The sequence below is a fragment of the Haemorhous mexicanus genome, chromosome 11, assembly GCF_027477595.1.
Source record: "Haemorhous mexicanus isolate bHaeMex1 chromosome 11, bHaeMex1.pri, whole genome shotgun sequence".
Lineage (NCBI taxonomy): Eukaryota > Metazoa > Chordata > Aves > Passeriformes > Fringillidae > Haemorhous > Haemorhous mexicanus.
In genome coordinates this window covers 16,847,059-16,871,303 of record NC_082351.1, presented here as the reverse complement: position 1 = coordinate 16,871,303, position 24,245 = coordinate 16,847,059, and the positions used below count along the sequence as shown (strand labels likewise).

The following is a 24,245-nucleotide window of genomic DNA, read 5'->3' as shown; positions in this document are numbered from 1 at the left end:
TACTCCTGCGTCTGGAAAAGTCCATAACTTCTGTGAACCACCCATTCAGCAGCTCCCCCCAGGCACTGGATGGATGAGCCCTGGCACAGGGAGTACTGGATGGCATCAGGCAGCCAGGGAGGCTCTGGCAGTGCAATTCTTGCATAAAGGTCAAGGTAAGAAAGAGGCATTCTAGAGTTTGTGAAATGTGCTTTTTTTCCTGCGTATTCTTGGAAAATGGTTCCTGAGAAAAGAAACATGTTTATTTCCCTTAAGTAACACTGCTTGCTATAATAAGCAACCATAGCTGTACTATATAACCTATCTACTTTTATCATTCCTTGCCATTGCACAAACTGCCAGGACAAAGTTCTGTTTGTTGTACCATTTCAGATACCATTAACCAAAGAAAAGCCCTGCTGCTGAACTGCCTCAGACCACAGGGTCTCCTAAGACAAAGTCAGCTTGCTCATCTTTCCCTTGAGTAAATGAAGTTATGAACTTGTACAAAGGTATTAATTAATTATGGAAAATAATATGGGCCATATTATTAAATGATGAAAAGGCAAACCCATGTTTCTTAAAGAAGTATTACCTTTGATACAAGCTTGTACCATGGTGCAGCTGTTGCCTCCTATTTCTTCAAGGCACTCCTGCAGTATTCAGGCTTACAGGCTGTGCATTACTAAGCATGGCTTTTCACTGCTTTGTAACAGATGCCAATCATATTTAATCTTATATCTGAAATTCATAGTTTGCAGGCATTAAATAATTCAATTCTTTTCTTTTCAAGCCATTCTGCTGTTTGCTCTCATAAGCTACCATGTACATCTCTGAAGATATTTAAAATCTGTCTGGACACCATCCTGATTAAGGTGCACAGGGAATCCTTCTGGAGCAAGGAGACTGGACCAGCTGACTCCAGTGGTCCTTCCCAACTTCATGCACTCTATGATTCTGTGTGAAAATGGCTGAAGTGCCACATGAAAATACAGCTTAATAATCCTTGCTGCAGATGGAGAAGAATTACACAGATGTTTAATTATGCTAATGAGGTAATCCCTAAAAGGCTTTTGTAACCTCAGACCTGGCAAAGACTGCTCTAAAATCCAATAGTCAGTCTTTGTTAAATGCATACATCAGGCTTGAAATTTAACCCTGCACATCAAGATGTCTCTGTCTCTAAAATGCCCTCTCACGGGAGGAACTCAGCAGAGGTGGGTGAACACTGAGGATAGGGGGACCTGGCTGAAATTGGGATGAGGAGTCAAACCCATCTCTCTGTCCTCAGGGCCAGCTCACCACTCAGGCTTTTGCCCCTACCCCACAGCTATTACTTTGCTTACAACAGCCTACTTGTTAACTCCAGTAAAAAAAAAAAGGACCTATTTAATTGTCTGGTACAATCAACCAAAATTCTGTGGGATAGTATCTGCTTTAGCCTGATTAAACTGAATCATCTTGGGTTTCATCTTTTGCCCCTACTTTTCTTTTTTTTTTTTTTTTCCCTCCCTCTTTTGTGAGAGTGTAATTTTAATTGCTGTTTTTCTGATTTTCAGGTTTCAGAGCCATGGACAATGCTGAGCAGCTGTGTGTGTAACAGTTGCAGCTCAAAAGTACAATTAGTCTAATGTGGGCACCAAAACAGAGAAAAGGATGATCAGGGAAATGAAAGAGAAGAATGCAAGCAAGCATTCAGCGACAGGAGACAATCATTAGCATTGGCCAATACCACAGCCAGAAAGAGGCCAGTGCCATTTGGAAAGTAATGACATGGCCTCAGGAGAGGTGTGTGTGTGTATGTATGTGTGAAGTAAGCACTAAAAGAAAATGAGCCTTGCTGCACTAATTGGCCTCGCACTTTCCCTGTAATTTCTCATGAGTTCCCTGTTCTCCTCTAATCATGCACACTCATGAGTACTTCCCTCTTCAGTTATCTCCTTACAACTGCTAATTTGATGCTATATAATTAATTTTACAAATGTGCATTGTTATGAAACAATTTTCTACTCTTTAAAATGATTAAACTTTCTACTCACAAAAACATTTTTGAAACCTTGGCAGCTTTTAAAAACCTGCTTTTAAAAGATGCAGAAGAGAAAAGATGCCAGAAGAAAAGATGCATTCAAAAATGTTTCTGCCCTCACACTGGGACAGAGTAAACTGCAGAGATGCATTCTGCTTACTTTGGAAGTGGCCTTAACAGTCTTAGCTGTGCTGCTGCTCAGGAATCCTTTCAGACACTTCTGGCAATGCCCCCTTGGCTTCACTTGTCTTGATTTCAGGCTTACCTTGGTTATGGAAAACCTTTAAGGCCCTTTCTCACAGGAAGAGGTCTTGCTATGGCTGGAGTTTCACTGAACTTAACTCCTGGCATGAGTTAGGTCAGGTCTGTCTACGAATTGCAAATTTCCACGTTACTGAGGAAAACAATTCAGCTGAAGCAACTAGTCTTAGGCTTTGTACTAGTCTGATTCACCAGCCTGTGTCTTTGGTAACCTAGATCCAGCAAAGCTCCTTCTCCTGCATTCCCAAGTGTCTTCTCACAGGGTAGCACTCCCAACAGGCCTCCTTCCTAACCCAAAGGTGATTAGGGCAAGTGGTAGGTTGGAAAGTGCCTGACAGGCATCTCAGACCTTATTCAGTGGGAGCACTGGCCTTTGAGGAATTCCAGCTGAGGAGTAAGAAAAAGAACAGTGTATTTAAAAAAAAACAAACCAGCACAACCTGTTGCAGGTTTCTCAGGTTCGGCATTGTTAATCTGATCTCTGACAGAACAGTTATGATTCACAGCACTACAGACTGGTCAGCATTTCTGTAACAAATGCTATTAAAGACTGGATTTAGTTTTGTTTTTTAAATTGGTTCTGAGCTGTAACTGAACGCACAATATCTGCATTTTTGTGTTTATCAATGTAGGGAAAAATAAATATGCAAGGCTTTTCCACAGTACTTTAGAGCAGCTTTGATGGAAAAAGAAAATTATAAAACAGTCTACAGATTAGCAAAACAAACAATAGTAGTAAAAACCACCCAGAACAACAAACAAAGAAGTGCACTATCTCATAAATGCTGTGGTAATACAGATAATCACTCAAATAAATGTCTAATAAATATAGCAAGCTAAATCTAAAGAAATAAATCTAAAATAAACCCCCATGTACTCCATGTGCCTCCTGCAGTTTTCCTCACCAGTGCCCGGAGCTCCCCAAGTAGGAACACGTGCGGACATTCCGTGGGAGCACCATGAGGGACCATGAGCTTGCAGAGGAGGCCTGTGCAGCAAACCCTGACCACACCAGGCTTGGTGCACATGCAGATCTCCTGGGCAGGCTTCCAAGAAGTTCTATTTGCTGTGCACACACTGTGGAGCTGGTACATACATCCAGACTTGGAGTGTACAGGAGGACTGGCAATTCTCATCAGGACAAACAGAAAATATGTGAACTCTGCCTGGTTAAGATTTTTTTTTTTCCCCCACAGAAGGTGCCTTGTTTTGGAAGATCAGAGCATGTAGGTTTTGTGATGAGAAATAAACCAGCAATGATCCTTGATTTGGGAGAATATTCTCAAAGCCCAGTCAGGGAGAATCCTGCAGAAAAACTAAATTAGCGAGAAGCACATATACCAAACTTCCTACGAAATGCCAGTTCAGCACAGCAGCTGCTCTTCCAAAATAATTTCACAACTATAGTTCATTGCATTCCCCTCCCTTTCTCAACAAAGTTCTTGATGTAGCATGTTGGGAGTGAAAACTTTTCCAGATTTTCTCTTCCAATAAGCTACAAGGACCATGAATCTGTCCCAATAAATGGATATTCCTTTCCACTCTGTTCCCCCCAGTAACAACTTGTGGAGTTGGGTCCTGTGACAACCTGCCAATCAGCTGTAGCCAGACACCACAAAAATGCTGTATCTACTGGGAATCAGTGAGGAATTTGGATTGTGTTGTTTTCCAACACTTACGTGGTAAAAACGGTTTCCCTGAAGATCACTCACCTGGGTTAATGGTGATGAATTTGTTATCTGAGGGATGTTCCTCTGGAAACCTGTCCATCTTTGGAGGAGGATTTCTTGTTGCCTCTGGTCTTCTTGGGATCTTGCCCAGGTCCAGTTCATCGGTGAACGCTGGTGGCACTTGGGTGGAAGGGAGCAGCTGGGGCTGAGTGTCGGCTTCGGCAGAGCTCTCCTTCTCCACACCTCCAGCCGTGGGGGCAACGTTTTGGTTTGGCACTTCTCCCGGCAGGGTTTTATTTCCTCCTTCCTCAGCAGTCCTGTTGGGGGAAGCCACGGCCACGCTGGGCTCTGTGCTGTTGCGTGCCTCTGAGGCTGCCGTCGCCCTTGTCTTCTCCTTCTTTTCAGCATCCTTCTCTTCCTCTTCCTCGTGCTCCCGTTCCCCATCCTCACTTTCACTCTTTTCATCCTTCTCCCCCTCCTCGGCTCCCTCACCATCCTTGGTCAGAGCCGAGTCCCGCTCCGGCCCGGGGGAGGCGGCGGCGGCCTCGGTGGTGGCCACCACGGCGCGGCCGGCCTGCTTGCTGGGGGCGGCGGCCGCGGGCAGCCGGGTGGGCCACACGCTGCTGGGGAAGGAGGAGATGCCCCCACCGCTGAAGCCCAGCCCTGCCAGCAAGGTGCTGGTCACCACGGAGGCCACAGTGGCCTGGCTGCCGCTGGAGGAAGGGCCCATGCCAGTGGCCATGGACACGAAGGAGAAGGGGAGCCCCGAGGAGGTCCAGGTGGAGGAGCCGGAGCTGATGGGAGCCATGTCTGCTGAGGAGGCAGGAGATGCTGTGGGCTTGAGGAGATCAACGGCAGCAGAGGGGAAGAAAACACAGCAGAAAGCATCAGCAGGGGCCCAACATACCACTTGGGGTCATTCTCTTGCTTTTCCCTCCCTTTTCACACATGTGCTAGTCTCCTATAACCAGAGATCCAAGACCAGCTGGTTGAAAGGCTGAGCCAGGACAGAACATGCCACAGAGCTACCAGCAAACCACAAAGAGAGGAAACCTACCCGCCTTCACCACATCATCATTAAAACCCTCTTTATCCTTATCTTGATTTTACATCAAGACCTTCTCCCACATCACTACTAACTTGTGAGTAACGTTTCCTCTTGGGGTGAGAAGAATGTAAAAGAGTTTAATGAGTTCAGCTGCATTACTCACAGTGCTTTAATCCTCAGAAGACAGGAGTTTAAAAATACAGCGTTACATAACGGCTGTCCCAAAATAATGGCTGCCAACGTGAGCATCCATGGCTGGTGGGGCTGCTCTGACAAGGAATTCTGGCTCTTCCCACGCACATTGTGAGGGCCTCAAAGGATACTATTTTTATTTCCTTAATTTACCCATCAGGATTATTCTCATAAGGACTGGTGTTGCTGTGAGGCATTGCTCTTGTTAGCAAAGAACTGCAGCATGGCCATCTGGGCCCTCCTGAAGGACTCGGAGAACATCAGGAGCCCTTCAGCAAGCCACCACCACATCTGCCAGGACCTTCAGGCTGTGACAGCCAGGTTTTCCACATCCACAGGACTCTCCCTGGCCAGCACTAGTGAATGAAAGGCAGGACTGGCAGTGCCTGCTTCACTGAGAAAAAGCAGGTGATGAACTATGGACTTTGCATCCTCTGCACCCTGCCAATATTATTCAAATGTCAACCCACTGCATGCAAGAGGGTCCTGCACACATGTGTGTGCTCTGCTGTAAATAAAACCCCTCTGTACACACATAAAGATCTAACCCTTGGTCTGTTCATAAAGAACTAGTCCAGAATTACATGTGGAAAAAGAGATTGAAGTGAACTGTCTAAAGACAAGGAATAATTCTGTGGAAGAGCTGTGTCAGCAGTTCCTCTGGACAACCTGACCATTCCTCCTCTCTGAAGTACAGAAAAATGTCTCACATTACTGAATCCATCAGCAGGAGGACCTTTTAGCTGGAAAAGTATGCACCAGATGAGGACAAAAAAGGGTTAAATAGGTGCTGCTGAACATTGAAAAAAATGTAAAATGTTTATTTTGGAAACTGAAATTTGTAACTTTAAAGTATTTCTGCATCTCTCCGCAATTTCCGGGTTCAGTCAAGCTGTGTAGTTGAAATGCTGCAGCAAACCAAGCAAGGCTGCTTTCTCACATTATATTTTGACCAGCTGCAATCACAGAAAACCTGAGATCTCAGATGAAAACCTGTGCTTTTAGAGATTTTGAGCCAAAACTTTAAATAAGCATCTAAACTTTCAGGTACTTATCAATCTGAATCCCTAAGGCACTGTGAGATTTGCTTTTTGCTGGCATGAACAGTCTCAAAGCTGGACTGAGTATTAAAATTTGACAGCAGATTTTATGTATCTGGAATACCTCGATACATGATTAAACAAACATAAATCATTCAAATGCAAGCTTTCTTTATGTTATTTGCTTACTAGGGAGTATATCAAACTGGATAAGAATAAAACCAGAAGCAATGTACTTAGAGTAAATTCAATAGTATGAATCCAGCCCATAAATCTGACTGAACAACTCAGTACAACAGATGCCAAGAAATTTAGGTTATGGATAGTTTATAGTTTATTTATATTAAATAAACTAATAAGATGGCTTCAAAACTGAAACAGTGTATTCCACTTTTACTGTAAATGTACCAACATTTCTGATTCTGGAACACAAAAGTTGGCCTCAGTGACATGGTACAGTCTCACCTGAATTAAAATAAAACAAAGACATTGTTCAGGCTTTATTCACACAGTAACAGGTATCCTTAAAGCATTGGAAGAGCAAAGATGCTGTGTGTGAGGCCTTATTTCTGTTGCATATACTTCTGCTCATACAGTTAATAAAATAAATTAAATTTATTTCCACAGTCATCATTAATATTTTACAAATCTACCCTATAAATGGGTTGAATTTAGATTGAGGAAAGCTTTTATGTCTTGATTCTCCAGTGGTCAAAGGCTCTCAGAGCATGCATCTAGAAAACCATTTCATATTGGAACTGCATTTTATACTATAAACCCTTCTGTGACAGGTCTGGGCACCCCTTCCCCAGGAAAGCTGGGTCCTGCTGCAGATTTCCAACATCGTGCTGCCATCTGGTGGGAAATGTCCCCAAATCCCCGTTCCTTAAATCCATCACTTACCACTCCTGTCTTCACAATTCGGGTCCCCTCGAAAATTCGAGTGGTGTTAGCTGGGGAGGGAAGAAGAGCAGCACATCAGGGCAGGGGAGGAGGCAGAGGAACAACTGCTAAACCACTGCTCAGCATGGGGCTGCAGAATGCAGGTACAGGGCTCAGCCTGGAGCAAAGGCAACTCAGCTCTTTGGGCAGTTCTCACTCACTCTGCACTTGTGTCTTAACACAGACTTGCCTGCCTTTAATTACTCAGGCCTGGCAATGCCAGTTTACTACAAATTCTTACTGACAGAAAACAAATTCTGTCCTTCAACCCCAAGCTGGATGAAATATCCTGACTTACACAGGAAGCAAGAGTAGCTTGATGATAATAGCTTTTTTCTGTCCTTATAATATTATCATTTATTGCTATATATCTGAACTACAACTACTATCAACCTCTGATAAGTGTTTTGAAAGCTCAAGTGGATTAATTTTCTAGGTTAGATATTGGGTACAGCCAGAGATTAGAACAGCAGCTCCTTTTTGGGGACTTGTAGGAGGAATCACATCATTTGCTCCCACTGCAGATGTGTGCATCACTTTCACTGCACTGAATACTGGGCTAGGGTAGCCAAAGGATCTCCTACAGAGCTGCCAGCAATGATTTACTCCTAACTGTGATTAAACAGTTATTGTAGTCAAACTTAAAAGAATTTTCCATTCCATTATCTAGTAAAAGATAAGCAATACATGAGTTTCTAACTTCTGCCTTGCACTTAAAAGTGAAGCCTAAAACACCGTGGTGAGGTGCCAAGAACAGAGCTCCACAGGAGTTATGACTTGAACAGGACACTTGTCTGATCCTGCTCTCTCTGCCACCACAACAGAACTAAACCATGTCCACAGCTTGACATCCCTAAGAAACTAAGTGCTAGCAAAGCAGGATCAAACCCCCCATACTTTCTGAAAATGACACTGAAAAATGCCCCTGTTATTTTGTTCCATATACAGCATCAGATCCAAGTGACAATTCTTTGCTTCTTCCTAAGGATTTAAACTTTTAACTCTCTGCTTGTTTTATTCTTCCATTACCCATTTTGAGGTTTATGCATCTATAAGCTGAACTGGGAGGGAATGCTCTCATCAGAGGCAAAATTTGCCCTACTTAATAAAAAATGTCATAATAAGTTCCCAAGAAAGAGCAAAACTTTAGCACTTAAAAAAACTCTAAAATAATCAAGTTCTTCTACCAAATCTCAGCTTTACCAGATTTCTCCAATAAACTTAAAAGGAAATCTATGACAAAGGACAGCTTATCATCTAGTTCTTTTGATTTTCTTTAAATATGTATGTTTTGGAAATCACTGAGGTTGTGTGCACGGTAAAACCTGGATGTCTCCACATGTGGTTGTCAAGGTAGGACTGATCTCCTTTCCTCTTTACATAAACCAGACATGGATCAGACTCACATTCTGTTAGAGCTGTGCCTTTGATGCATAAGCAGTCTCTGATGAATTTGTTTGAGAAAACTAGTACCAAGAAAACCTCTAAATTCTCCTAAAACATGACAAAACCTGACAGTGAGAGGTGTAGGCAAACCCTCCTCACTGGAAATGAGATTCAGATCAAGTCACTGGCCACAATATGAAATTAGCATTGTCTACATGCATTCAAATATCCTCTGAAATAACTTCACACCACATTGCACTCTGCAAAAAAACCATAAAATTAAACAAACAGAGAATAGTTCAATGCAAAAATTTGTAAGTGGTTTTTTTACCTTGAAAGAGCATAGTCTGGCTAAAGTCACTACGCATTTCATTTCGGCAAACTGCTTGAACTCTGAACAGATAAAGGATGTCAGGTGAGACATGGCTAATGATGGCCTTCTGTTTAAAAAAAATAGATATTATTCAGTTTTTTACCCCCACAGTACTGTCCAAGATCAGTTTGAAACATATAAAGCATTGTGCTAACACAGAACATTTATGCCATGTAAGACAAGCTATATTTCTACACAGAAATATTCAGTGGTTCCCTGGGGAGGGCAAGGCTGAAGGAATGCACCCAGACACTGCAGACTCTGCCCATGAGAAAGAAATGAACACGTTCCACATCTGTTCTCATGACAGCCTTCATGCCTCAATGTCTCTGCTCTCCTCAGAAAAACTTAAAACTCAAGCCATTCCCCTCTATAGCAATTATAATAAGATTTTTTTTAGGTAGAGATCCATGACCCAAACACAGGATAAGACCAGAAAAATCACTGCATATTCAGACTGACTATTTTGCTACAAACTGGCTAAGGCAATTTGATGCTGGTGTGCTATGCAACATGATGGCTGAGCATCCTGGGCTGGGATATCCCTGCTTGCTCCTAGACCTGAAAGTTGCCTTAGTCCACAATCACATCAGTAGCTACATGAGTCACTTGAAATACTTGTTATCTCTACAGCAGAACACTGTCTAGCTCTGACTCAAGATGGGACAGCCCAGCTGTATCTGCCAGAGCACTGAAAACAACTTTCACTTTCCTCTGAAAATGGGTTTCCTCTTCTCTGCCCCTAAAACAGACTAAGATGTCATTGTTGTCTTAACCCAAACCTCTGCTGAACTGCACAAGGTCTCACTGTAATTTATATCCAAGCTATCACTCCATCACAACCCTTGCACTTGTAATTATTTCCATTACATAAAACAGGATGCTTTCATGGTGCCCACCTCATTTTTGCTGATTAAGGCTCTCCTCCTTATACCTGATTAAAAAAAGTCTCCCTTAAGAGTGTGAAATTATGACAAGAGAGAGGTTACAATACATCATAACCTTGGGTGCCTTTCAATGGATTCCTTTCTGATTTCATGAGGCAGATTGTTCCCTAATGTGACCCAGATAACAATGTCTAGTGGGGAAATTGAAAATATAAATGGAAATGAAGTAAAAGAAGCTTCATCTAAGGGAATAAGAGAAGTATTATTGTATAACTGATTGAATGGGCCCAGAGGATTGCGTATTTGAAAAAAAAAAAATGGTAACAGTCATTAGGAATAACACTGTGCTGCTGCATTTTTCATGTGCATATACAATTACTGATTTCATTATTCTAGAGGCTTTCTTTGATTAACAATAAATGGAGGCCTTTCAAACCTGAATATGTCACTCTGGTTTTATATGCAGAGAATGTTAAGGACCAGTACAATACTTGCTTCCACTTAGACAAGAATGACAAGCAGATGAAATCCTAAATGGAGGAGATAGAGCAGTGTTTCCATCTGTGCTGGAACTGTCTTGCTCTTCTCTCTTTTTCTCACACTGCCAGATGTAGGCAGTGCTTGTACAGGGCCACTCCAAAATAATCTTCAAGCCCTGACTATGCAGCTCCTGCCTCTGGCAGCACTTACTGCCAGAAACTGCTCCAAAGCCTGCAAGGGGCTGTGCACAGTGAAACGCCTGAGCCCAGGAACAGATTTTGGGGGATCAGACTTTTAATGTGAAAATCTGTAAGTTGAACTCAAGCCAAAAGGTATTCAGAGCCTCACCATTTCCCGAGCCAGCTGCTTCTCAGCAACACTACATGAAAAAGTGTCTGCAGATTCAGTCCTTCATGCACTCACATAAACTATAAATTCACACTCCAGTGTTTGGGTAGCCTGTTAGGCAAGGTTCAGCTAATGCTGAACATTTAAATAGCAATTCATCGTGGGCCAAACATTAGCCTGCCTGTAAGGTAACAACTGCTTTCCTCCTCTACCCCTTCTACCAAGAAAATAACAATATAAGGGTAGCTTGATACATATGTCTGGGGTTGATGCTGTGCTTTTACCAGGTCCTTGTCACTATCCTTGGTGAAAGTCTTCTCCTTTTCATCTTCATTTTTAGTCCAGCTGTATGAGATCATGTAGTTCATGATTGGAGGGTGGTAAATGGTTTCTGGCTGGTTCCAGGTCACCAGTAGTGCTGTCCTGTTCACAGGCTGCACTTTCATGTTGACTGGAGGAGTGCTACAAGCTGAAAAACAGAAGGAGAAAATATGAAGCTTTTCTAAATAACTGAGAGAAAACAAACAGAATGAACAGTGCCTCACTCTAAGAGCTAGGTTTTTTCTTTAATGCTCTGGCCTACAGTAACAGCTTAGACTGCAATCCACTGAGACCAATGGGATTTAATACCACCTGCAGCTGCTTTCTGCTCTCCAGAGTAAAGTGAATGAGAGAATCCATTCTCTGCAGGCAGGTTGCTTAGCTCTCCACTTAATTCTCAGTCCTGACATTTGCACCTACTCTTTAACTTGGTGACTGAAGAGCTCTGCACTGGTACATTAAGAAATACAGTGGACCTGATCCCCAGCTTCCCTCATCCCCACCCTCTTGCTGGTAAGGGGTAAATACCCCAATGGGCTCTGCAGGCCCTGGAAAGAGTTGAAACCTCCGAAAATGTGGTCAGTAAATGTTCTCTTGTTAATCTAGTACATTTTTACAGTTATTTTATATTCCTCCTCCTATATATCTTTCTTCAAAGATGCTCAACAGCTTGTCAGTTATGTATTACCAGCACAGGGAAGAGTGGCTCTTTGATGGCCTTGGCCATCTCCTCTGAGCAGGCAGAGGAACCCCCCAGGCAGCCCTGCCTTCCTGACCCTGTCTGCAGCCTGGAGGCACAAGTCACTTCCCAGCCATGCCTAAGTCAGTGGGGACATCAGCACAGGGACAGCTTAACCTCTGGGGAAATAACATGGCTTCTGCTTCCAGCAGTACCAAACCCAAAATTCTGCAGGGCAGACCAAGCCCAGGCACAGATAAGTCGGGGCCCTGGAGGAGGGGGGTGTGCACAGTCCCCTGGCAGCGCTGAGGAAACTCTTTTCAAGGAGTTGCCATGGAAAGGTCCAGCTGGGGATGCACAACACTAGATGGCACTCACATGCTGTGGGAAAACTGCATCATCCCCTTCCCAGCTATAAAGAGTATAGATTTGTTTCCCAAGCTTTAAAAATCACGTTTAAAATACCCAATTCAGGGCAGATTCTCACATTCTCTTTCTCAGTATAAACCCTGAACCAAAGAAAATCACTTGCAATGATACCTAAGCACATGTGCCGTGGCAAAGGAGCAGGTCTCTTCTGGCAAAGTGTCACCCAGCCCATCAGGCTGACACTGCTTGCAGAATTATTTTTCCCAGTATGACTTTTCCTCTTGAAGCCAACACATTGAGCTTGTTTGCACTCTGCAGGTATGTGACTGCATGTATATTTGGTCATTATTTCACTTCTAAAGAGTCCTGGCAGCACTGAAGGGGAAATATGTCTATTCCTATGCCTGGACTTGCAGGTTGGCCAAGCAGCACTGCTGTTATATTACTGAAATAGCTACAGTTCTTAAATAAAAATGATTAAATGCTTTAAACACCAGTATTACCAGTACAATAGAAAAATGCCTGTCAAATGCATTTGTGCAGTTATAACTCACATTTTGTTGCTAGCAGAACAAGACAACATGAATTGCAGAAATATGCTTGGGCAGGAAATATCATTGATATCTGCTCTTGCCATGAGGGGTGACAATCCTGCAGTTTTACAGTAGATCCTTCTGCTCAACCCAGAAGGATGATCCAGGAAAACAAACAAGAAAGCATTGGATAAATGCATGTGAGTTTCTATTTACACCAAGCTGAAGGTATCAAAGCAGCACTCTGCTGTCAGTGCCACAAAGTCAGAAGCCACACCATGGCCTCCCTCTGGCTCCCTCCTGGCCCCCCAAAGCACAGCATGAAGGTGGCCAGGACCTGGATGAGATGGGACAGCCAAAAGCCACCTCTGTTATCACTTTTTACAGAGCTCCCTGATCCTTGGTATGTCTCTTCACGCTCACCTCTTTCTGCTGAGATGGTCAGATCAATTCTCCCTGACATCACTGTTTATTGATAACTGCACCAATAAATCATAACTGCCCTCTTTGACGCCCTTTGTCATCACAGAATTACACTTCAAAATGCCAGGCCAGCCTTTACTGCTCCACCTAATCAAATCCCATCAGAGACAGAGCCAGGGTGAAGCTCTACCCAGACCTAAAACTCTTACCCAGTCCTTGTCCTCCAGGAGGACATGCAGAGATTTATATATTTAAAGTAATCATGCATCAAATTGTTTTAGAAATAATTCAAGCAGGTAACCTTCCTGAGAGACAGAGAGATCCACCTTAATTGCAGCAGCCCTCTGAGTGGTGTCTGGCCAGCTGCTTTTCACACAAGGACCCCAAGTCACCTCAGGGAGAGGGGGCTGCTGTGTCCCCAGCTCTGTGCCACTCTCTGTAGCCAGCCTGGATGGCATCTGGAACAGCCAGAGAAGTGGGCATTTCCCAAGGATAAAGAGGAGACCCTCAAGCTCCAGGAGACTGCCCCTGCCCCCTGATCCAAGAAGGTCATGAGCACTTGGAATCACCTGAGTGACTCTGATGACTTCACTGAGGACAAGCCTCATTCACAGCCAGCTAAATGAGGCTGAATTTATAACATTCTGATTTCTCAGTAAATATTACAAAATTTTCATGACTTATTATGACTTGGTTCAATTTACTCCCAGGCACAGAGCAGTATCTGAAAAACCTGGAGTAATTTAGTATTAACCAACCTTTTCTGTTGAACTGCATTTTTTTAAACAGCTTATGAATGGGCAAAAAAGAACTTTTTTTTTTATAAAATGAAACATATGATTTTGCTAATTTAACTAAACCTGCTTAGGACACAATGGAATAAAGAAACATTTGATCCAATAATTCAATTTGATGATTTAATTAAAGTGATACATAACATAGTGAATGTCTGAAAGGCAAGGAAAAAAAGTCCAATGATTTGACCATCTATAAAACAACTGGCATTTCCCAGAGATCTAATTTTTCTTTCAATACTCTCTGTGCCTTGGATTTTTCAAAGAAGATTAAAAGAATCACAGGCTAAAGGACTTCTACTGATTTTGCAAAATGTGCAGCTGAAGAAGAGATAGAAATGCAGGAAGAGGTTGGGACAGGGAAGGGGAAGTTTAATCAGGACACACTAAAGAGAAACACAAGCTTTTCTTTTTATTTTTTTATTTTTAACAAAACCAGGCTTAATAAGAAAGAAAGAAAAAAAAAAAGCCTGTGAATTTATGATTTCTTGAGGGAAAAAAAAAAAAACCAAAACCAACAGCCAGCATTATTCCATATCAAAATAGCATCTCAGCTAATTTTAGAAAAAAATATTACTAATGCTCTGTTTAAAATTTAGATCCTGAGGGATATTAAAATATTGTGGGGGCTTTCAGGATGCCTTTCTGTGGTGTGTGCAATCCTGAGCAGATACCTGCACAGGGCTGGCAGGACACCAAAGTCACTGAGTCCTGGGCTAGCAGCCCCATGCCAAGAATTGTGGAGACAGAAACCCCCAGCTGGGGCAACCAGGTCACATCTCAGAGGCACTGAACAGGCAAGAGCCTTTGCAGTACCATGGTCATGCCCCACTGCAGGCACAGACACGCCCTGGACCTCCTGGAGAGAAAAAACACCCTCACCTTCCTGTCAGGGATGACCTGAACTGGGAGAACCTGGCAAACAAGCCAGCTCCTGCCTTCTGGAAAAGTCCTGAAGAGGCAGAAGCATTGTGCAGGTGCATCTGGAGGAAGCCCCTCTGACCCAACTCAGGCAGCCTCAGGGGCTCTCCCAGCTGCTGGCCATGTGTGGGGCTGCCCAGCAGTTGGACCCAGGCTTTTCTCTGCAGATCAGCCCACTGGGGAAGGCGGGGGAAACCAGCACCTTGGCCAGCCTCATCTTCCAGGGCTCACTCAAGCCTGGACAAAACCTGTTTGCCACTGGCAGATGAATGCTGCATGCTGATACAGTCATAAGCACTGGGCAGGCCAGCCATACAGCAGAGAATGATTTTCTTCATGTTAAAAACATTCCAGTGGGCTGGAACAAACAAAATTAATTTAACAACTCTGCATTCATCTCTCCCATAATTTGATTTGTGTGTTGTATTTGGCTACGTAACCTCCACGAGGCTTTCCTAACTGAAAGCCTGATAAAGCTTAATCCAAAAGCTCCTGGCAGCTCCATTTCAGTGAGCTGAAAGACAAAAGAGGGGCTTGTTGCTTTGCAAAAATTAATTGCTGATACTAAGACACACCCGTAAATGCAGAAATGGCATTTAAGAGAATATTGCAGCTTTTTAAAATTAATATTGTTCCTTAAAAGCAGCCTGTATTTCTCTTTCAAAGACAGAAATGCAATACCAGACAAACTTTCTGGGTTTCATCCTGCTTTTTGCATATGCTACCTGTGGTTATGAAAAGACCTATTTAGGGAAACTTTGTGAGAGTGCAAGAAATGTGTATTCAGTTATGGCTTGTACACTTTCTCCCTGAAAAACAGGTCTTCATATGATGAATCCAGCTGCACTGGGCTCAGCGGGATTTATAAAATCTTCTAAAAATGTTCTAAGTTAGCTTGTCCATGCATAAAAATGTCAGCACTTTAAAGGCAGTTATTTCTAGCTGTGCTATGCCCTCCTTTGAAAAATCCCACTCTCTACCTCCTGCTGAATGTCTCAGCAATGCAAAACTGCTGTTCCTCTCCTTGGTGCCGTGGGATACACGTTGTGTGCTGAAGCCCTGACAATTTTCAGCAGAGAAAAGCAATGTGACAGTGAGATCCTCAATCCCTTGTGGTGACATGGGCACCTTCTAAGGCAATTCATACATGGAAGGGGAAACATCAGCACCAGGATGTGCCCACAGCTCGTTACTGGCTCAGAGCTGCTCAGTGGTAACTAAAAGACAGGGACAAGGGTCTTGTCTTGCTCTGGGAGGCAGCTCCTGGCTGTAAGGTGACAGAGGCCTCACTTCTTTTTCTTACTAGTCTGTATATGCAGCATGATTCATTCAACAGGATGAGTGGCAGGGAACAGTGTCTCCCTTACAGAGCAGGAGCACAAAGGAAGGAAGTTGGGGCATTTCTTCCCCCATGCTCAGTAGAAAAGAAACTGAGAGGTCCATATGGGGGTTTCATGTCTTTCACCACAGGGGCAGACAATTTGGTGGCCAAGTTGGGGGAGAGAGGGTGTTTCCTTCCCCTCTGCTCCAGCCCTGGGAAGGAGCTGGAAGGGCCAGTCCTGCAGGACAGATGCAGCACTTGCTGCTGTAATGACACCCAACTCAGCCACAGGCATCCCAGATGATTTCAGAGTGCTTGCAAGTTGTGGTCAGTGCCTGTGCTATTGCCAAAACACTGCACCAAGTTCATTCAGCCCTGCCACCCCCAGGAACCCGACTGCAGACAAGAGAAAAGCAATGCCACCAACAGAAAAGGGAAGGAAAGTACTTTCAACCACATCTATACCTATATACACACACATATATATTCCCTCTCATTATTAGATCCTCAAAACTTCAAATAAACCCTGAATTGCAAAAATATGGCTTGTGCTGCAATGAGAAAACTCACACTTGTTTTCAGTGCCACGGTAAGGGAAGTGATACAGGGGCAGATTCAGCTACATTGAACTGGTGTGACTCAGTGGAGGTGCTCAGGAGGAGACACCAATCCATAATAAACAAGAGCATGCTTTGGGCTGTCAGATTCAATCCCAGAGTTCAGCAAGGGCTCTGTTCCCAAAGGATAACAAATAAACTATGAAGATCATATGCACAGACAACACAGGCTTTAATACATCAGACACTGCTAAGAGGCATACTTATACCATTTCCCCCTTTCTTTTACTAAATGTTTGCAGTTTTTCAGCTTTGCTTAGTGTACATTGTTGACTTCTCAGAGTGCTTATAAATGACATTATTAATACATAAGGATAATTGCTTTAAAGAGTAGCACACATTTTTCCTTTACCTTTGCCTGCACTTTGCCAGCAGGCATTGGCAGGCTCTGGAGCATGCTGTACACACAAATATTTGTGTTGATCTACTTCAATCCACAGGCAGAATGTAGCTAGGAGACAGACTATTTATCTTCCCTGCTCTTACCTTCCACTATGCTTCAAACAAGACAGGGTTGCTGAGGTGTGAGGCAGAGACCCCACACTTGTTTTATGAGCCCTGTGAAATAACCTCATGAGCAAATGGGCACATGGGTCCTGCTGACAGAGGGCATCTGGACAAGCTGGGGTTTGCCCCTCTGTTGCTGGCCCATTTCCTAAAGTGTTCACACAACCAGCATTTGGATTAATAACTGTATGGCTTTGTAGCACCTAAATTTCCATGGCATCACAGCAACAGATTCTGTTCTACTCAAAGGCATGGACCACCAGATGCCATGCTAGGCTAAACTGATGTCCATGCTAGGCTAAACTGATGTCCAACAAGGACCTGCCCTGCAAGTTTTGTGTTTGTTTTGCACACATCCATGTGTGCACACAGAGGGTGACTTGTGTTTCAAATGTACACCTGTGCCCTTATTTACACAGCGTGTTTGTGCCACATGTGTGATCACATTCAGTGGCACAAACAGTATCAATGGGGAGAAAGAAGGAATTCCTGCCAGAAGGACAGATATTTGTTCTGTTAGCCAAGCTGACCTTTCCAGTGTTCTGGTGAGGGCTGTTTGGCCTGGGGAGCAAGGAAGGATCCAGCAATAGGGCTGGTAGAGCCTCCCAGCAAATGCCTGTGGGATGCCCAAAATCAGATTAGGAAAGCAGCTTTCCTTTCATAGTTTCTGGATGCTTTTTAAAGGATGAGCTGCAGGGACTCATGGTTCAAACTAAAATTAGTACTTCTGTGGGCTGAACAGCTGGGCCAGCAGGTAGGCAGTGCAGAAAGGAATTCCCTCCAGGTGTAAATGGAATAAATCATCAAGCTCAGCTCTTCCAGCTTTAGTGGCAGCTGTGAACCCAAACGTCACCTACACTTTCCTCTTGCTCTGTTGGTTTGGACCCTTTGTAATCTCTGAAGAAGTATAAGCAGTGACTTAGTGCTTACTAATAAATCTAATGACAAAATGTTCACTATTCTGGCCCAGACACACACACTCCTCACATTACAACTACACAGAAGTTACTATAGGTGTAAAACAGAACCCCACAGAACAGAGCCATTGCAGGGGAAGCATGAGGTCTATGTCAAGATTAAGTACTACAGCTTTTTGCATCTGACTCACCCCCCAAAATGGGTCAGTTTTTTTAATGAAAAGCTTTGTGTTCCACCTGACCTGAAACTGTCTGGAAGGCAGAAGCCTGTCCTTTCCTGCTTTTGCAGGACACTCTCCATGACAGCTGCACACATGAGGACCCAGCCAGTGCTGCAGAGCAAGACAGGGCTGAGGTGGAAGGGATGAAATATGCAGAAAGAACACACTGGTTTCTGCCTAAAATGTGCATTCAGCAGCCACTTGAGGCTTAAAAAGAGACTCTTGCACCTTTACTTGGAGCAAGCAATAAGGCAGTAGCAGACAGACAGGTCTGCAGCACAAAGATGCAGGACAAGCAATGAGCAGGGCAGTGTCACCACCCTGCAGGGTGACCTTTTGCTCCAAGACAGGCTGCTACACCAACAGAAGTCCTCATGAATGAATTCATTTGCACCCCACCTAGTAGGGTGCTGACCTGATTAAAGGGGAGTAGAATTGGGAAATGATAACTTCCATAGCAAAACGAAATCAAAAAACAAATAGGAAAAGCCGAGTTGTCCAAGAAAATGAGGAAGGAGTTATTAATCCATGAAAAAATCTTCCAGGATTCTTTCAAAGGACAAAAAGAATCAATGCTAATGGTAAACATACTGTAAATTAACTTTAAAAGGTTCTTGTTTATTTCCATTCCCACTATGATATTTAAAGAAAATAAATAGCTAAATTTTGCTTTAGCCATCCTGAGTTACATTTTCAATAATGAATCATTTAAAATTCCCCTTCACTTGTTGTTGTTTTGGATATGTTACATATTACTATGGAGTATTTTTAGTAATTTAGGTTTGACTAAAACATAAAAATGACATTCTGCAAGAGTAGAACTTCTCTGCCTAAGACTCCTTCTGGACTCCCAGAGAGAACCTGAGGGCATGAAGAGACTGCAAAGTTGTTTTGAGCAGTTTCCATAAAACATGGGCATTTAGAAAGCAAAACCAAATTACTGGGAGTAATAACAAAGGCTATAAATGAGACAAATAACTTGTTCTCATTCAGAAACACTGCTGCCAATGCTCTAGACTATCTGCCTCAAAGTGTTGATGTCAGTGCACTGAATCTCTGCTCCTTTGGATGCTGCTGCATGGGAGGTGCACTCCAATGCTCTGCAGAAAGGCAGCACCTCTCCAGAAGGCTGCAGTGTCATTTCTGACAGCAGGAGCCATGAAATGGTGAATAAGAGCACTGCTTTGCTTGAGTACCTTTGGCTGAGTACCTTTGCTTGAGTACCTTTGGCTGCAGGCCCCTCTCTGAGCCATGCTTCCAGCACAAGGCTTGCAGGGAGGAAAATCCAAATATCTTCTATCCATGTTTTTTAGTGGCATTAAGTTAAAAGGACTTCCAAACTGTCAATAACTACCACATAACAAAAACCAGTAAGGAAAATGATCACCTGCACAGTACTAGAGAAATGTCCCAGCTGTTAATTTAGAGTCCAAAGCTAAGTTTTACTGGAGTGAATTTATGACTGCTCATTATTTAACTTAGTCTAGGATCATAATTACAGATGGTACTCTGAGGTGAAATCCCACTGATGGGAAACAGCATCGTTTGAGACTCCAGCAAAGAGTAATCAGACACCTTTGGGAAAGTAATCAGGCATCTGTGAAAGAAAACTCTGATGTCAAGAGCCCCTCACATGGGATGCTTGTTTAAGTGTTGTAAGGCATGCAGCACATTTAATGAGTAGAAAGGTTAAAGGGTTTCTTTGAGTGTTAAAAAAAAAAACCATAAAGAAACAACATTTGATGTAATCAGCAGCAAAATAAAATGGGCAAGTATTGTTGCACATGGGGTACTTCCTGAAACAAGGAAATGAAACACCTTTTCCTCTTGAGTTTCCATGCCTACACCTTTACTAAAGCAGGTAATGTTTTGTAAATACAACTCTGCTTGATGGGACAACATGTGAAAGTAGTAAGAATCCCCTGCAGATCCACATCCTTGAACTGGATGGACCTTTATGTAAGAATTCTGTTTGTCCCTGAAGAGCAATGTATGCTATTAAAGCAATAAATAATTAGCAATTCCTCTACCAGAGCTGCTTGAAAGCAGCCCAGGAGCTGCAGGAGAGCACAATATATGATGTGACAGAGCAACACAGTCCTGAGCCACAGAGGACAGGCCAGAGAAGAAAGGAAGCAATTTTAACAGAGATTATCTTGTCCAAAAAGTCAGACACTGCCACAGGCACTGATAGTTACAGGATCTGATTAATGCTTCACAAATGCATTCTTGGCTTAGAATGTGTGTACAGAGAACCTCTAACTTTTCAAAACTTTACATAAATTAGTACTGTAACATGGGTGAGCCCTCTTGTTAAATAATGCCTCATTTAACAGTCTGATCCACTGAATAGTTTGGATCTCTGAAAGTCTCATCATCTTAAAAAGTATCACTGTACAAATGTTTATTATCAACCCACCAGTTGCCGCAATTACATAGCTGAACAGTATTTAACCTGGATGGTGGATTTCAGAAATAAGATCTTTAAACATCATCTGTATGGTTTTTTGAAATAGCTCCAGGGTCAACTTAAAAATTAAGCTCAGCACATGGGCTCTGATTCAGCAAAGGTCTTATGCATATGCTTTTATTCCAGGCATACAAGCAATCCTCAAGAGAACTGTTCTAAATCAGCTTTTGCCAATAGGAGGAAGCAATAAGATAATGGAATAAAGGAAAACTCTTCTTGTTAAACTCTGACACAAAAGAAAATCTGGAGTTTTCACTTGTAAGTGAAAAATTAGTCCTCTTTCAAATTAGCTGAAGTATTTCACCATCTTGTATTCTGATGATTGAAAACAATGCCCTTCTCTTCATTGCCTCTTTTGAATTAAAACAAGAGAAGTGAGAGGAGAGTAACTGCAAAGCAAAAGTCTGGTAACATTCACACTGGTTAACAAACTGGACCCAAGAGCACTGACCTAAAACACCCTTTCCCAGAAGACCTTTTGTTTACCAAATGCCACCACTTCTGGGGCTTTGCTAAGGAAATACTCAGAGGACTGATAGAGAGTGAGAAAGTTTTCCTCCAGTGTATCTGCGGGTCACACTAGTGGTCACAGTTCTGTGACCTGAGATAGTTTTAATAGCTGAGAGAAATAGCTGAGAGCTCTTTGGTCCCAAACTGTTCAGGACGGCACATTTGCCAATGGACCACTGCTTTGTGTTGATCTGAAATTCCCTATTCACCAGGGAATTCTGAAAATTATTCTGAACATTATGCAAATTGTTCTGGGCACATTTTCCTCCAAAATAAGAAAGGCTTACATAATGAATGCTACACTGTTTTCCAGATTAGCAATACTGCCCACAGACTTAATAGAGTGTGACAGAGGAAACAAATTGCAAAAATTCACACCGACAAACATACCCGAACTTCCCCTGCAGAGCTGAAGACCATCACAAACCATATCACCTTGCAGCAAGTGAAAGACACATTTTCGTGCCCATGCCTTTTTCTACAACACACACATCAAGAACAGGGAGGGCAGACAAGAGTCACCATGTGACAGCCATTGGTCACATTGCCTAATGCAATGTGGAAAGCATTGAGGTGCAACCAGGAGGTGTGCAGAAGAATCTGCATAAAAGAAATTTGTAATGCTAACCTTACATTCTTCTATACTTGAATGCAAGACTGTCTGGCTGGGAAGCACTTCATGCACTCTGTTCCTCAGTCCTTTTGCATGAATGACACTGTATAAAGTGGTACTATATTCACTAGCTGAATAAACAACAGGTTTTGCTTTCACTCAAGTATTATGACTTCAACTCATTTTATTTATATGTCAGTAGTTCAGAATGTGCAGTGGACCGGGTACATCATCACTGCTCACCTTTGTCAAAAAAGGGGCCAGAACCATCCATGTTGTTATATTTCTGGAACAGCTATATCTCATCCCTGTAACCCTTGGAGGATATACTACATTTTGTGTTAGCAACACTGCACCAACCTATTTATCTTAAGTTCTTGAAAAAAATGCACCTATTTTCAGTGTCCCCTGGTGTGCACACAACCCAGAAAGTGACAAGCTAACAGAACTGGTACAAAACAACCGGCTGCCCAGCCAATAGCCTCCTAGACCAAAAGCTGAGGGGAGGAAGAATTCACCAACTCCAGCCTCATCCCTACCATGAGATGGCATGCTGAATGTTGTCAGACCATGGGAAATGCATGTCCCCCACCTGAGGGTCTCTCATGTCACAAATTCAAATTCCCAGGCAGGCACAAACACAGAGCATTAAGGTACTTGAACATAATAGCAGAGGACCCACAGAGAACCTGCTCAGGAAACCAGTCCCCAAGAACCAAACCACATAAACAGGGACTAATGGTAGTGCTGGTCCCTTGCTCCTGTGGACTGGCTCACTCATGATAACTAAGCCACATGTGCTTGGTTCTTAAAGATCAAAGTCATGGTGAATCTTTCTGGTTATTCAAGGTGCTCCTTTGGTCTCGACAGCTCCTAATTCAGGATCAGCCCATTAACTATAGACCTTAGTGTTTGTAATGCTCTGACAAAATTGTAGGTTTCAGTTATTTGCTATGGTGGTGAAAACCACCCCAAGATTCTTTATAATCTTAAAAACAATCCAGTGAGGTGAGGAATATGCAGGCATGTGGCCAAAGCAGTTAAATCTCCTTGAATGTTTTATCAGAGGTACCTTGGCTGCACTGAAAATAAAATCGAGACAGTTTTGTCACTTTTAGCATAATGTAACTCATTAACTTTCATCACTGTTCTGGGTAAATAATATGTACAGAGGATATAACTGAAGAAATTACTGACACATGTTGCTGTTACAACACTGATTGAAAACTACAGGCCAGAGCATCCGAGCGTGGCAGAGTTTCTTCATTCCCAAGATCTCCTTCTCACTTCTGATGTAAATTCTCTGTCCCAAGGCTGCCTGGTACATGAGCTTTGTGTACGTGTATATTATATATATATGTATAAATAAGCACGCTCAGAGAATAATGAGCCCTGAGAAATACACTCTCCCAGCACTCTCTTGGGAAGGTGAGGTTGCTGAATGCAGCTGTTTTCATGATTCACATCCTCTAAAATCTGCACTTTCTGTGCCTGGCCAGGTAAAAATGCCAGGTAAAAAAGGGAAGCTTGTAAATCTGCTTAGCTGTTTCCTTCTGGCAAACTGCCCCTCTCTTCTTTACCTCTACTGGTTAAACACCAAGCACTTCGCAAGACTGAAGACTGGAAAGTACATGTGATTTCTCCTACCTATAAATAACACCAGTCAGTAAAATAAAGGCAAATATAAGTAGTAAATTATATTTATTTCTACTCTTATTTTATCCAGAACACATTTCTCTCAGAATTTCTGATGTGCTCCTCTAGCCAGGACTGCCTGTGCCAGTGCGACAGGAACCTCCCTCCAGCTCATTATCTGGTGTCTGACAGAAGCAAGCACCAGCTGCTCTACAAAAAGGCACATGAAACACTTCAGCAAGACATTAGAAAATCACCTGCCTAAAAGGAAGAGATTTTTTTCCTCCTGTCACCCTTACCAACAGACTGATACAAGCGTTGAATTAAAAGGCTGGCAGTTTTTCAGAAGTTACTGGAGAAATGAAATCCATAACCACATCTGGATACACTATTTCCATTCAAACACCCAATGCCTCAGTGCTAATGGGACTGAATTTTTACCTCTGACCTTGGCCCTTTGGTTTTCCCTTTTTGTCTGGCATCTCCACAACCTTACAGCCAGTTGGCAGAACCAGGACATTGCCAGTTTAAGATTCATATTTTGTGGCTCTGACACCCACATATTCTAAGGCTGTACTGTCATGGCACCTTGTGACAGTGAGTTCTACAGGTATATGCAGCAGAGGCAGAATTAGTTAATTTACTGACGCTTACCCACAAGGAATGCCTGCACAACCTGCATTATTTCTTTGATAGCTCACAGCTGTTCTTGATACCATTTGATAACAAAGTAGACAGAAAAAATTCTCCTACTAGTCAAGT

At 42.9% G+C, this 24,245-nt stretch overlaps 1 protein-coding gene across 2 annotated transcripts in view; it reads right to left on the bottom strand.

The window, feature by feature from the left end:
- Positions 1-24,245, bottom strand: part of PTPRG (protein tyrosine phosphatase receptor type G) — a 387,653-nt gene that overhangs the window by 68,819 nt on the left and 294,589 nt on the right. For both annotated transcript variants that reach the window (XM_059856705.1, XM_059856706.1), the window contains 4 exons: positions 10,917-11,101; positions 8,876-8,984; positions 7,120-7,169; positions 3,979-4,774 (listed from right to left, as the gene is read on the bottom strand). In XM_059856705.1, coding sequence (XP_059712688.1) covers positions 3,979-4,774; positions 7,120-7,169; positions 8,876-8,984; positions 10,917-11,101 — 1,140 coding nt within the window. The remainder of the gene's footprint in view (positions 1-3,978; positions 4,775-7,119; positions 7,170-8,875; positions 8,985-10,916; positions 11,102-24,245) is intronic.